This window comes from Corvus kubaryi, unplaced genomic scaffold (genome assembly GCF_017639235.1).
Source record: "Corvus kubaryi isolate FWS band 111438036 unplaced genomic scaffold, C.kubaryi_AGA036_p1.0 split1-37296, whole genome shotgun sequence".
Taxonomy (NCBI): Eukaryota; Metazoa; Chordata; class Aves; order Passeriformes; family Corvidae; genus Corvus; species Corvus kubaryi.
Genome location: NW_024582075.1, coordinates 17655076 through 17671282, shown reverse-complemented (window position 1 = coordinate 17671282; position 16207 = coordinate 17655076). Strand labels below are relative to the sequence as shown.

At 38.4% G+C, this 16207-nt stretch overlaps 1 protein-coding gene across 4 annotated transcripts in view; it reads right to left on the bottom strand.

Annotated features, from left to right (window-relative positions):
* Positions 1 to 16207, bottom strand: part of RFX3 (regulatory factor X3) — a 114188-nt gene that overhangs the window by 51976 nt on the left and 46005 nt on the right. For all 4 annotated transcript variants that reach the window (XM_042012667.1, XM_042012665.1, XM_042012664.1 and 1 more), the window contains exon 2: positions 6226 to 6350. In XM_042012667.1, coding sequence (XP_041868601.1) covers positions 6226 to 6342 — 117 coding nt within the window. In that variant the 5' untranslated portion in view covers positions 6343 to 6350. The remainder of the gene's footprint in view (positions 1 to 6225; positions 6351 to 16207) is intronic.

Sequence of the window (16207 nt, the reverse complement as noted above, 5' to 3'; positions counted from 1 at the left end):
TTTATTGTGAAACATATATGCAACTTACTGTGATATTTTTTAAGTTTAACTCTAGGCATATTTCTTCCTTTTGGGTGAGTCAATTCTACAACCTTCAATCAATGGGAGAAGGGGAGTCATTGTTGATCAGTCTATTACAGAACACCAAACTGATCTACTTGACCTCTACTGCGAGAAAACATCTTGAAAACAGGCTTTGTTCTTAAAACCAGTAGCTTGTCACCTGACATGTAATGGATATGCCCCATTTTCTCTCAGTAGCACAGCTGGGGAAACACTGTGGAAATGATGCTGTTGTCAGTATGAATTCCATGTTCTCATCCAATTACTCCCAAAATGCACTTTGTTCCCTATTCACACACATTGAATATGGCTTAGTTCCTATTAAAAATAACCCACACTATTTTTCTATTAATAAAGGAGATGTGATTTTCTCCCTGTAACCTGCATATACTGATAAAATGGAACTCTGTATTGTGTACAAACACAGCATTAAAACAGAGAGGTCACATTCCCGTTCTATACAAGGCATTATATTCTCCCATTATTCTTGAATACAAGCTGCTGCCCATCTCAGAAACATCAGATTCTGCACAGTGCAAGACCTTTCCCGCAGAACTGAAATGATACTGCAGGGACAAGGTGTGTACAGTGCATCAACGTTTGCTGTCTATTGGACAGGAAACTGTAAAATTCCAATATGTGCTTATCTTCTAATTTGGAGTGAGAACAACGAAAAATTAATTTACCATGAAACAAAATACTAAGATCTCTTAAAATTAAAATTTTCATCGCTTAATTTCAATTTTCCAGCAGTTTTTATGAAAGTTCTTTACTAGCCTAATATGTAGTACTACTAGAAACTTCAGGACTGTTTATGCATAGAAAGTAACTTTTTAAAACCAACATTTAAGAATGGATATGCTACACTGCTATTAAAACATTTTATCTAGTTTTGAAAATCAAAATGTTCTTCCTTTAACACTGAAGTTCAATAGAAGAGGGCCACTGAATTAGTTTAATTTCTTTCCAATACAGTAATGAAAAAAGTTTACAAAAAAACTTACTTTGCTTCAGCTTCTCTGAAACTCAGTACTGCTACAGTTAAATTCAATATCCTGCCAAAGGAAGCTGTAGTCACCACATGGTATTGCAATGTACTAACAACTTCAGGGTGGAGAAGGTAAGAGGCAAATCTTTTTCCTGTCAAGCTATGATAAATAAAATAAATAAGGAGCCTTTGGGATAGCCTTCTATTTGAAAATACTGCCATGCTGAAAATCTTTGTTATATGATATTTCCACTACTTTTATTTCCTATTTTACTTCCTTTTAAATATTTTCATGAGAATTAAATCTAGTGCCTCTGAAATTTCTTTTTAATCTTCAACAGAAAGAAATGAAATGTGTATATTTACTCTCTATGACCACAAAATTATTTGAGAGAAGTTGGTTATGAGGAAACAGAACACCAGGAAAATCTGTGGAAAATATGAAAAAAATTTTTCTCTTCACTTCTGTTTTATTTGTCATTATCCTTTCACCATTTATTATGCTGTTTAAGGAGTGATATCAGCTAAGTCATGTAGTTTTTGAGGCAGAGCAGAAATTGTTGACTACTCTCCCAGTGTTTTCCAGAGACCTAAACCCAAATGGCCTTCCTGTATTAAAAAATACTTCATTAATTAATTGAAGTGAGCTGAAAATAGAAAACACAATAAAATATTTAGTAAAGAGCAAGTTCAAAGTACGCAAGTTCAAAATTTGTATGTTGTAGGGTGGACTGGTGAACTAGCCATGGTAATTTTCATTATTGTCTGGCTGGAAAACAGAAAATTAACAAACTCTTATAGGAATTTTTGACTTAAATAAGGTCAGACAGTAGATCTTTCAACTCTCTTGCTTCCATGACTCTAACCTGAAATAAAAAGCTGGAATAGGATTAGAATCAAGCAGCTGAAATGTTGCAGGACAACAAGGGGAGAATTTACTAGCTGAAGAAGAAGAAAAAAGCAAAAATAAATTATATTCTTAATCATACTACCTCAGAGGAACAAATGAGGGACTAAGCTATATTTTATCTATGAAACTTTGTCAACAAAAATAAAGTGCATAAAAGCATACTGAAATGCTGAAATTACACTGAAGCATAAAACAAAGTATAAGAAGTGAACTTTGATTTCCAATAAAAAGTGCTTCTGTTCAAAGTACTACTAAGCAAAGACTAGAACAACAGAGCAATATATATATATAAGGATTTTTAAATTCCATTTTAAAAAGAACATATAATTATCCACTGTGTCTTTGCAAACAGCTTGGATGTGCAACATTTTCTCTCCTTGGAGATAAAAATAATTTTTTTCCTTCATTAGTATGTATTACTTTTGGCAAGTAACATATAAATAGCACATGCTGTAATATTCTAAGCACATTCATATTTATATAATGGTTAACGTCAGCTCATGATTATGTGTTTCATATGCTAAACATGATTTTGCATTAAGAGCAATTTTGATTAGCAGAAGTCTGCAGCTCCAGTTAATGAATGATAGAATGCTTTGTGAAAGCAACGGCCACTGAGTACACTGACTATGAGGAAATGCTTTGCCCAACTTCAGACGTATGAATACATTTTTATAAAATAGCCTATTTTTAGTTTTATTTCTCCAATTCTTCCATATTACATGGCATAAACTACAAAGTGAGTTTAATTTTGAGTCCTTAGAAGCTTACTGCACTGTGCTGAAGACTGCCTCTTGAAAAAGCACTGATATATGAATGAAAAATCCCTGTATTCAAGGAAACAAAAGACTAAGATAATTCTTCAGGCTATTTAAACAGAATTTAATTACACTCCCACATTTTTGGTTTTACTGTTGTTGCTTTTTGCTTATTATTGCCCTCTATCCCATCTCAACAGTGACTTCTGCTATGTTGCATGAAACCAGCTGCCACTAGTGCCACTTTTACAAGAGGAAAAATCCAGGTTTTCATAAATGGTACCTGTATTGTTCCTATTATTGGAGCATTAAAGCAGACTTTTAAGAGATTCCATATCAATAACAGCTATATGGAAATTAGGGATTTGTTTAGCTGAAAATATTAAAAGTTAGTATTTTGTTGTTTCTTCAAAAGACAGGATGCCTGAGTACTAACACAGCTGAAGAGAGAAGGCTCTTAGTCTACCCTTCCACTTATTCAGCTTGCTCTTCTTCAGGGCAAAAATATTTCATTTTGAAAAAAATGTATGTTTTGTGTTCATAAAAGAAACATGATGTCATGAAATCAATCCCAAATTAATGCATTCACAAAATGTCATTTAAATATGGTGTATATACAGGAACAGAAACACAGCAAACAGAGACCTCCCCAGAAAAATGAAATTCTATACATTGCTTTAATATTCACTAAAATCAAATTCATCTAAAATTGCATTATTCACTAGAAAGCACTAATAAATTACAGCAAATCATAATATGGAAGTTTCAGCTTACATCAAATTGTTCTATGTACATGGATACTCATGCTACAGTATCCTTGAATTTAACAAAATCCCAGAAGTGTCCCACTGTTTTTAGCAACGTATATTCACAAGATAATATAATAAAATTTTGAATATTCACACATAATCTGGATACAGCTGAAATTAAGCACGTCCCTTATAAACCATAGGGAAAAAAAGAAACCATACTATTGCCTAAAACCTTCTCTCCAGCTTTCAACATTGGTAACTTTGAATGTGCAGAAATAATAAGGCCTCCCTCTGCCATCAAAAGAATGTCTTTACTAAAATAACCAGTATAATGGCTCTTTCTCCTAATTCTTTTTAGGCAAATTGGCCCATTCCTACCAAATGCACATAGAGACAATATTAACTTTAGTCCAATGCAATCTATACACAGATAATTCCTCAGCACAGATCATCATCACACCTGCAATTTCCTCAACACAGCAATTGTTTTTATATTTGCTATTCCTTTTTTTTTTTTAAACCCTACAATTGAAATTACCTATCCCACCTACATTCTTCATCACGTTTCCTGCTGGCATACCATTTTCACATCTTCACTCTTCCCTTCATCCTCAGTACTTCCATAATCTAATTATCTCTCTACACATATCTCCCATAGTGTTTCAATCACTGCAGTACTGTCTGCATTGGATTTCCCAATATTCTTATTGGATCTTCAATCTCTGATCCTTTCGATTTCCTTTCTCAAACATTATGCCAATTATACAGTCGGTGTTAAGAGTCAGTCAGAAAAGTATAATTTAGTATGTACACAGGGAAAAATAATCCAATATAATGATGGTGTATTCAATGCAAGGTGATACTCAGAAGTAGCAGTACTAAAGGAACATATGTAAAGGTGTTCAGGAACAGTTTTACACACTCAGGGCAACAAAAAGTACTGTTTGCTGTTCTCAATAAGGTATAATCGAAGAAAAAAACCAATCTGGTCCTTGGCTTCTATGTTTTGACACAAGTGTAACATTATTAAAGGACAACTACCATAAATTCAGAAAAGATATAGACAGTTGGTGACAAAGATTAATGCATTATTTATGTGGGAAAATATGTTAAGGAAACTTCCCAGTCTGACCATTCATGAGACTCTCTGTCAGTGACACTCCCAATGCAGAGATTTCAACTGCTGGGCCTGAGGCCCCTTCACAGTGGGCAGCCCCAGTCAACGAACAAGGAGCCTATTCTATCCTAGAAGTTTTCAAAAAGGTAGAAACTTTGCACAAAGTTTACAAATGCCAAAGTCCTGGTCATTCTTCATTTTGCTCTAAGAATAGAACACAAATGCATAGAACCTAACCTTACAGTTCAATTAATACAATTACTAGAACTGCTATAAAGTGTCCTATATGGCACTAATTGGTTTCCAGTTTTCAGTCCCACACACTGACCAGTACTTCACAAATTCAGTATGCAATATTAGCCCATTGGATGTATATCCGATATGCTGAAAACAAGCAACCATGTAGCCCTAACAAACTGCCATCTTGTATCTGAAAAAGTGAAATACAGGAATAGCAAAGAACAAGTCATATAAACTACGTCTATTAAACATCTGTCATGAAAGAAGATAAAAATCAAACAAATTATCCAGATTGTATTTCACAAAGAAAAAAAGTCTTTTACTCACAAACTTTACAAAAGTTAAAGACAAAATCTCCTAGAAAGGTTAGCTAAGTTCAAGCATCATACTATAGAGCAATAGAACTACGAGGCATTACAAACTGAGTCTACACAGCAAGAAAAAAATATTAGTGAAATGTATGAGACTGTGAGACACATATATAAAAATGCACTGGAATTTAAGAACTCAACAAATGCTGAAGAGTTTAATTTAGAGAAAAATGCTCCACCAGCACAGAAACAAATGGCACTATTTAATAAAATATGTCTAGTTCTCATATTACTGATTAGGAAAATGTGAAGTCAGTTTTGATGAAAAACAACATCAGATGTCATCCAGAATACCCATCACATGGACAGCTAATTTCCGTGTTTTCTGGAAAAATCTTGGACAGCCATCATGACTTTCACATTGAGTCCCCATTTTCTACCTCCACACTTTTCCTTTTTAGCACCCCATTTTCTTCTGCCACCATTTCCTCTAAAGCCCATGGGTGCTGCACAGGAGTAACCACCTCATGTAACAGAAGAGTGCACTGTGCTGACTGCTACACAAGTCTTCTTCCTTCCCTGGCAAATGTACATTATGAATTATTGATTGTCATACCATAAAAATCTTCATGACATTGTGCAGGGAGTGACACTCTGCGGGGAGTCAAGCCTAGAGGTGCAAAGGACAGTGCTTTTCATATTTACATTTGTATTGCACTTACTTGGACATCCAAATGGATGAAGAAATTATGTAGTCAATAACTTCAGAAACATATGCATTTTTTAAAGGAAAAAATGTAAATAGTAACATAAAGCAAACTTCTGTGAGCTACTGCATGAATTATATAATAAATAACAGTTAGAATCATGTATGAGTACTACCAGAGTTTGTCAGATGTTCTAGTTAAGGAACAGATCCTGAAAATAGCTTGCTTTTCTCTGGTTATTTTAATTTCAGCAAACTAAAATTGCTAAAAGTAGAGCAAAAGTTCCTTTAGCAGTCTTGCACAAAACCAAGTTCCTCATTATATTGTAAAGAACTATTATTTGGAATTTTTTTAAATCTCAAAATTAACAGCCACGTACCTGTTGCTGAACTGGTACTTGCTGTACTACCTGTGTGGGCACTGCTGCCTGGCCAGCCACAGATGTCTGTAAAGTCACAGTCGAACCTGTATCTGCCCCAGTCTCTGATGTCTGCATGGTGATCTCTGAGTAAAATTAAGACATAAAATCAAAAGGTTAGTGCATAAATGTTTTTATTTTGTCACTTACATTAGCATACTATTTTGTCCTTTATCTCTGTTAATATTTTAAAATTAGCTAATACCAACCTTGTTATGAGCCCAAAGATTTTTTTCCCCCTACTAGCACACGAGTTTGTATAAACAGGGTTTTATATTACTTTTATCTTACTTATATTTGAAATATCTTTTGTTTACATATGAAGAAACGTCACTTATCTGAGCTTTGTCACTTTAGGAATAATTCAGAAAAATCAGCAGCAGATCTTCTCTCAGCTCATAAATAACTGCTCAGCGTTCAAAACCATTTTTTTCTCTGGCTTACTGAATTACACTAAAGTCTCTATACAATAAAATTCAAAGCTGAACTTGAAGCAGGCCACAGAATGAAGGGCTCTACTCTGGAAAGCAAACTCTGAAAAGCATCTAATGAGTCATAGTGAAAAAACAACTCAAATAACATTCTTTAGTAGAAAGCATTAAAGCAATCACTGTATTTAAAATCTAATAAGAAACTTTTTGACACTAAAACCACATAGAAATACATAAACGGTAGAAAAGTACCTATGATCATGGCCCTGACATTCAAATGGAATGACAAAATTTGGGTAGAATAAAGAAATGGTTCAAGAATCAAGGAAAATGCCTGACATTAAGAAAACTTATCAGAAAGACAACCAAGAGTGACATCCCTTCATAGGAAACACATATTCTGAGTTGCAGAGTCCTCAATTTTGCACAGCCAAAATGACAATACAATTGACTGGTGACAAACCAAAATGAATTCAAAATTGTGAATCAGCCTTTTATTCCCCCCTTAAATTTCTTTTAAGCAGTGGATGATTAACCAGTGAAAATAATAAACAGAAGAGGCAGGTTCTTTTTCATCTTCAAAACAGAAGGCTGTATGTTTCTGTGAAGAACTACAGTGAACAAACGCAAATTACTAGTCTGTAAACCAAATGTTCTGTGAGAAATTTCACTGCCTTTAGTCACTATTAATCTGTATTAGCTACAGAATACTTTGGCAATCTGAGAACCACTGTCACTAAAAATGAGTAGCTTTATCATGCACAATAAAAGAGATTTATATGAAAAAAAATCTAATAGGTACTTTGAATGACCTATGCAAGTGATTTTTTTTCAATTTAACTCATGAGACCCAGATGGCTGACAGTGAAGAAACTGGACTTTAATGCCTACCACCACCACCACCAAATAACAAGCTCCCCTAAAAATCCTACAATATTTTTTGAAACAAAACCGTAATAAAAAATTCAGGGACATGCCACTAGATAGCAGGAGAAATTAATTACTGTACCAAAAAAATTTCAGTGTTCTCCTTGTTTGACAACAGAACCAGCTGTCAACAGCAAACTTTCCTTTCAAGGCTGGGTTCCACAGCAGTTTAAGCTGATTTAAGGCTGGGTTTCTGCAGTTCCTCCCTCCAACTATCTCTAATTCACTTTGAATTCAAACGTAGCCACTGCAGAGCAGAAAACAGGTATATAAATATGGTATGAGGTCAGGCAATAGGGCCAGGACCTTGCCAGTTGGGACCATTCTTGGTTTAAACTCCAGGAAACCATGCCTATGGCACACCTGATTGATTTAAATGCTTCTTCCGAAATATTCAGAAAGACTGATAAATCCTTGAAATTTAAATTCTGATAAAGTCTGATTAATCAACAGACTCTCAAGAGTTTCATGTTAACTGAACCCTCTACTTTTAAGCAGTGGATGCTCTTCAGGACCCAGCACACCTGACAAAAATCAGGATACAAAAGAAAATAATTCCCCTCTGCAGCTGGAAGGGAGGAGGTAGAGAATCAGGAATAAAGTTAAGCCTGGGAGGAAGTGGAGGGTGAGGGGAAAGTGTTTCGAAGATTTAGGCTTATTTCTTACTATCCTACCCTGATCTGATTGGCAATAAATTAAAATAATTTTCCTCAAGTCGAGTCTGTTTTGCCTGTTGTGGTAATTGGTGAGCGATCTTTCCCTGTTGTTATCTGAGCTTTTAGTTGTATTTTCTCTCCCTTGTCCAGCTGAGGACTGGAGTGATAGTGCTTTTGGTGACTGGCATTCAACCGGGACTGCTTCCATTGTTCTGGTTTAGGTCTCCATCCTAAATGCAAAGTTTTATTATAGTTCAGTACACTGTACAGATTTTTCCGTCTAGGTGCCATACAATATGGTTTGATGGTTAATCTTAAGTATATTCCTATTTACTGAAAGTTTTTCTAGCATCACATCCGTGATGCAGTCAGTGTTATTCTTTTACACTGCATCAATATGGAGAACACAATTTTATAATAGTACTGGTTTTGGCTGGGGTAGAATTAACCTTCATTACAGTGGCTGGCATGGGGCTGTGTTTTGGATTTGTGCTGAACTCAGGGTTGATAATACAGAGATGTTTTTGCTGTTGCTGAGCAGGGCTTGCACAGAGCCGAGGCTGTTTCTGCTTTTGGTACTGCCACTGGGGAAGGGACTGGGGGTGCTTAGGAGACTGGGAGGAGACCGAGCCAGGACAGGTGACCCCAACTGGCCAAAGGGATATTCCAGACCCTGTGGCACCATGCTCAGTGTATAAAGTGGGAAGAAGAAGGAGAAAGGGGGGGGACATTTGGAGGGATGTTGTTTGTCTTCCCAAGTCACTGTTACGTGTGATGGGGCCCTGCTCTCCTGGAGATGGCCGAACACCTGCCGGCTCACGGGAAGCACTGAATTAATTCCATGTTTTCCCTTGCTTGTGCGTGTGGCTTTTGCTTTCCCTATTAAACTTTTTTTATCTCAACCCCTGAGCTCTCCAGCTTTTTATCCTTCTGACTCTCTCCTCAGTCTCGCTGGTGGGAGAGTGAGTGAGTGGCTATGGGGGCTCGGCTGCTGTCTGGGATTAAAGCCACAAAAATAATCTAAATGAAGACTCTCCCATTTTTTCACTGACAGTCTATGTAAGCAAAGGAAGTGAATATTACAGCAGAAAAGACGTCATCCATGCCTAATTGGACCGTCAGGTGTATGACAAGCAACAGATGAATGTTTGACAAGGCCCTTTTTATTCTGCCTAATTAAGCAGTTGGACACACCCGTCTGCTAATGGTATTGCTTTGTATAGACAGGGCTTGTTGCACGATGTGACTGTAACAAGCTAAACAGGCCACATTCTGAAAGAACACTAATTAACCCCTCCAAGTGGGAAAAGATACTGTCGGGACCCAGCTGCTGAACGCAACAAGGTTAGTATTTCCTCAGTGTAATGGGCAGAATTTAGGCAAAGCTGCTATGCTGAAAATTACTCCTCTCCTATATATTCTGTGGAGTTTAATGTTGTCTGTTAAATTCCTAAAGATTTTTTTTTAATATAACCGAATTCTCAGTTGGAATCCTTCTGTTTTCTAGACTTGAAATATGAAGACAGAATGATTTAAGAGTCTAACTTGCTCTATTACTTATCAAATGAGATTGTTAAAATGTGTCAGATTACTGTTTATTTTGTTCCTGGACTACTTCACACTGAACTAATTTACTTTTTTAAGCAACCAGAGTTTGCAAAGTTTTGTTTAGCTACATATGCCTTATTGTCTAGATCAAATAATGTAGCAGGCTTTAATTCAATGCAGAAAATGAAAGCCTGTAATTTACTTTCAAGTGCAGCAGGAAATTTCTTTTTTCTCCTCCAGAAGCCTAAACAAAACATCACAGAAGGTAAACTGAACTAGATCTCGTAATCACATGCAGTAATGGCAGGCTTTTAATAGTCAGAATAAAAGGCTAATCTTAAGATCTTATCTATTTATAATGATGAATAGCCAATATACTAATTAAGAATTTGCAGCAACATAATGTGTTTCACAATAAAGGAAAACTTCTCAGAACATTAAGTTTCAACAATTAATACAGAATGCTTGGTTCCTGAACAAGAGTATAAATGGAAATAATTTTCAGTAATACACTAGTTTCACATAAGCATTCCTTTTCAATTTTTGTATAAACAAAAATTTTACGAATAATTGCCTTCATAATTGTGTGGTGTTAGCTACAAAGCAGAAAACAGATTACACAAGCTATTCACAGAGGAAGAACAGAATATTACAAATAGTTTCTAGATACTAACGTATTTTCATGTTAGAACCCCAGTTTCTTACTAAACACTGCTTGATTGTTTGTCATCTCCCAAGGTTTTTTTCAATACCAAAGTAGGCAGCTGAACTCTGCCTGATATTAGTACTAGATGCTAAATATTGCAGTTAGTAGTACAAATGTCTTTACTCTTTTTTTCAGCTTTTCACAGATTTATGGAGGAGTAATAGTTAACTGAGTGGCACAGATAGAAGCAGTCTCTCTGGATTTAGGTATATACTTTCCAGTAATAAAACCCTGTAAAAGAGTAACAAACAGAAGGGTGAAATATAGAGATACACACTGGAAGGGACCTGTTCAAGTAGAAACTCCTGGCAATTCCTTCAAAAAAGTTCATAACATAAAAAGCATTGTCTTGACAATCAGTTTACTAAGTACCTAGGAACAGTACTAGTCAACAACAGTCATAATGAAATTCCGTATTACCAGCAGACCACAGCACATGGCTGCTTAGACTGAATGACTACTTCATGACTCTCTCACTTTGATCTACCTAATTTTACCTTCAAAATCATCAAAATTGTATTCACTCTTGCAGGAAAATTAGTCAGTATTACACAGGAGCCCTACCCATCAGTACACACCAGCAACAAGATTACATTCACAAACAGGATAAAGCTTCTCAAAATTTTTGTTGTGAGAAAACTAGCAAACCATCAAACAATTACATTTATGTTATTCTAAAATTAAATTAGTTTGTCCACTAGAGATTCTGTGAGTAGAAGAGTCCAAGTGGTGTTTTCCTTCATCCTGGGTGAAAGGGTGTGAGGAAGAGGGCACTGATACTGCACATCAACACTTGGTTGTAGAACCGGAATTGGCAAACACGACTTTGGTTTTTATGACCACAGGGCCTTCTCTGAGGTCAACAACAGCTTAGGAGAGATGGGATGCACCTCATTAATTGGGGCAGAGATATTTTTGCCAGCAGGATGTGATATGGGGAGGGAAAGAGTTTCCAGCAGCCCTATGAAGGTTGGACAAGCAAAGGCCTGGGGTGACATGAATGAAAGGCAACACATAATCAAAAAGGGAGGCTTAAGCAGGGTCACCTCAAGCATGTGCATGTGAACAAGGAAGCAACTACAGAGCATGTTTATGAGGAAGCCACAGAGACCTTCCTTCAGAAATCAGCATGCTGAACTGCTTTTCTGAAGAGCTCATATGTGAAGGGGTGTACAGTGGCCTCACACTCAGCATGGTGAATAAACGTGAGGAAGAGAGACCTCTGTGCACTTGCAGGACTATCGTCTTGTTGGGATGACAGTGATGTGCTGGGATAGCAAACTTATCTGAGCGACAGCAATGGAGGGACATAAGCGATCTGACCTTAGTTTGTTCTTTCAGAAATAAAAATGTCTTTAGGAAACAATCTAGGATGAAATTCACAGGAACTTCTTGTTGGCATGGTGTTTTGTAGTGTTTAACCAGAAACAAGTTTAGATAAAGAATTAAATAAATTACAGAACACTTCTACAAGTTTACTGTGCTTTCTAAGCTGATATTTACACTGCTAAGTCTAGTATATTATGGCTTTTAATTCACAGTTAGTTGAGTATTATCCATCTTTAATAGTACTCAGATACTTTTCAGATACTGAGGCATCTGTCTTTATTATATTAGCATAACTGTCATCGGCTGGAATGAGCATGTTCACAATCTCCCAAAAATATCTGTATGCAGCATTATACTTACAATATCAAATGAAATTTCTAGCTTGAGCCAAGATCTTATTCTAAGGCACTAACGATAGCAGCAGAATTAATTATAAAGTCTAACATATATAATGCTACTTCTTCACACCTTTCAGAATTATTGACAACAAAATGTATTTTGATTACTTTCTGAGGAAGAATATGAAAGCAGGAGAACTACCTGAACAAACCAGCTTCTTTTGCTTCTGTATCATTTATACAGTTATGAAAGGAGATCTCTAGGTTGCTTCAGAAGTGAGTTATGGGTATTTCGGTGGGGTTTTTTCTCTGAGTATGATACTGTGCTGCAGTCCTTTCATCGAAAGACTGAATGTGCAACTGATAATAATGAAATAAAGGAACGAAAAAGTGATGTCAAAATGGAGATTATATTTATTTTGACCACTCAGTAGATCAAAACATAAAATTTAAAAGTTAAAACATTATATCTCGAAAAATCTACTTTATTAACAGAATGAGCAGTATTAAAGGAAACGGCTTATGCTCTCCATGTGTCACCTCTGTGTTACAAATTTTGTGATTCTTACTGTTGGACTTTTGCCAAATGACAGTACAGTCCCAGAGACTGGAAGGGATCTGCTCAAGCAGTGCTACCTACAGGCTTCTACCCATCTGCCCAGGACCACATCCAGGTGATTTTTGAATATAGCCGAGAAAAGGAACTCCACAGCCTCTATGGACAACCTATGCCCATTCTTGGACAGCCTCACAGTAAAAACCTTTGGTTCAGGTTGAGAGAGGACCACCTGTTATTGCCTCTTTTACCTACACTTGGCACCACTGAAAAGAGTCAGCTCTGCCTTAGTCCACATCATAACTTAACACTTAAAATGTTGTGATATTAGTAATACACTGACATGTTTCCAATGCTTCATTTAGCCATTTCATCACCAGGTACAAGAAAAAGGAAACAATTCATGCCTGAATTATTGCCCCAATGGCTGTGTTATTAATTTTCTTCCTTTGCCCATCACCTCAGCAGAAGTTAAACAGAGAGACATGTGACAATCCACAGTTCCCCTATGAATAGGGATGGGGGAAGCCAAGTAAGAAAAAGAAAAAAAAAGGAGAGAAAAAAAAGAGAGAATGGTACAAATAGAGGGAAACACATAGGTTTCACCCAGTAGCAACCTTACCACATCATATTCAGGTTACCATCTGTTGGGGTCCCTCCCCTGCCGTGTAGCTCTGGGAGAGGGGCCCTGAGGGCACAGACACGGGGTTTCCCTGCCCCTGCTCAGCCTCGTTCCCATTGGTTGGTTTGTGTTCCCTGTGCGGGCAGAAGGACCCTTGGTCCCGTGACTGGAACAGTTCCTCGGCAGAGCTCCGGCCATGCGGCTGGAGAAATAAACATCTCTCTGGAACAGCTATCAAGAATCGGTCCATATATATTTCCTTTCCACGGGACTCCTGGTTTGATATAGGCGTGTTACAGTATCCACACTGTAGCAAATGGTGGAGAATTGAGAGCAGAACATCCCCAATCCCTAAGCGACTGATTTGTGTGAGTAAACCCTGGAAACTCTGGATTCCTCTTCTTGGTTTTGTTTTGCTATTCCATATCTAAACTATGGAAGAACCGTGGGAAGACTCTTGGCTCTCAGAGCCGCATATGGACATTTATCTTAAACTTAAAATGATTCTTGAACAACGATTTGTAAATTTTAGCTTGATTCAAGCTCAAAAAGAACTGAAACACTTCCTGGCATGGTTGTTTAAGAACTTTTTCTATGTTTCTTGGGATTCAATTCTTACCAAGGACTTTTGGAAGGCCGTTTGGACACAGTTAATATTTGAGTCAAAATATATGCCGATGGAAGAATATTTTCGTGAATATTATTTAATTACTGAGACTGTTGAGCAATGTCAGCTGTGTCCTGGCGAAGGGAAGCCTGGCGCAGGGACCATGCGGCCCAGGCCACGTGCACCGAGCGCTCTGCGAGCAGCAGCGATGCAGTTCCCGCGTGCAGGCGGAGCCACGCGAGCCGCAGTGTCGGCAGCGGAGCGAGGAGCGGCGGGAGCAGCGGGACCCGGCGGTGCCCGCCCGGCCCCGCGCAGCGCATGGTGGAGCGAGCCCCGGGAACGCCCAGCCGAGAGGGGCGGCGCGCGGGCGGCGGCTGGTGGCGGTGGCGGTGGAACGGAGCCGCACCCAGCCGAGACGCGCGCTGGAGCAGGGCACAGGGGGGTCATCACTTGGCGGCCTGGCCGAGATGTGGGTGCAGTGCCTGGCAGCGGCAGCGAAGCTGCGACCAGAGGAGGCGACGCACGGAGAACTGAGCGGCGCGGCCCGGCCCGGCCAACGCAGCCCCGAACGCGACCCCGGGAAGAGCCCGCAGGCACCAGCAGCCCCGACAATTCCAACACGGGAGCGACCGAAAGAGAGGGCAAAGACGCAGCGAGACAGAAAACAGCAGCCACTCGGAAAAAGGAAAAGATCATAGTAACTAAGATCTTAGGGATAGTAAAATGGTATAATGTTAAGCAAAATTATGGTTTTATAACAAGGTGTGACAACCAGCAAGACATATTCGTGCATAGAACTGCTATTAAAAAGAATAACCCTGAAAAATGCATCCCAAGCTTGGGAGATGGAGAAGTCGTGGAATTCAAAATTATACGAGGTAGAAAAGGGTTACAAGCATCGCAGGTCACTGGGCCTGATGGTGTTCCTGTAAAAGGCAGTATATATGCAAAAAATCGTAGTCATGTTAGACAGTATCTCCATTGTAAACCCCCCCTACAGTCTCCCTTTCCTAATCCCACCTTTCCCTTTTACCCTATGTCCTATTACCGCCAGTGTATTCCCAGTGCGCTTTTTCAATCATGGTTTCCCTCACAAAACCATACCTTTGCCAATTGTTTCCCCAAAAATCCCTTTCCAATGCCGAGTGGGGGATGAAAAGGGGGAGGGAAGAAATTAAACCCTCTCCTGCCTCAGTTTCCCCACAAAGCATGCTCAGAGAGTTCTGTCTCCCTTCCATCAGCCCTAAGATGTTCCACAGAATCTGATTGGGCATTTAAAGACTCAGGAGGGTGGCTTGTTTTGTTTTGAAACTGTTCTTGTTATGTTTATCCAGTTGTTTTCATTCTCCTTTTATTAAAATAAAACGGGTGAGGTGTTGGGGTCCCTCCCCTGCCATGAAGCCCTGGGAGAGGGGCCCTGAGGGCACAGACACGGGGTTTCCCTGCCCCTGCTCAGCCTCGTTCCCATTGGTTGGTTTGTGTTCCCTGCGCGGGCAGAAGGACCCTTGGTCCCGTGACTGGAACAGTTCCTGGGCAGAGCTCCGGCCATGCGGCTGGGGAAATAAACATCTCTGAAACATCTAGCAAGCATCTGTCCATATATATTTCCTTTCCACGGGACTCCTGGTTTGATATAGGCGTGTTACAGTATCCACACTGTAGCAACCATCAATATCATTTGCCAAACTAGAATTTACAGTCACTGGATAGGAAAGAGAGCTTAGGATAAAAGCGGATGAAAGCTCTTAAAGGGCTATTTACACCTCTCTAGAAACTAAAAGTGGTCCAATATTAATATATCTTTCAATTTTGGAACATGTACAGAATACAAGGTTAAACAGCATGGTCCTGTCTTGCTACATCATATTAGAGAACAACAGTTCTAATGCAAGATTGTGCATCTAAGGGAAAAAGAAAAGGAAGAGAGACATCTTTTCTCTTATTCTGAACTACAGCAAAGTTTGCATCAAAATCCATACATCACAAAATTATCAGATTCCAATGACTGACATTTTGGGTTGTTTTAGTTAGGATGCATAAATCTTAATATTTAAGTTTATGAGAAGTTGAAGCAGTTCAAAACATTGGAAGCGGTGTTATAGGCCCACAAATATTTCACATTATTTTCAATGCAAGACAGCATTGATACTGATATATAATCCTAATCCCCACAATATTTAACTGAAGTGGCTAGTGTACATACTATAGTAACTGGATAACTAT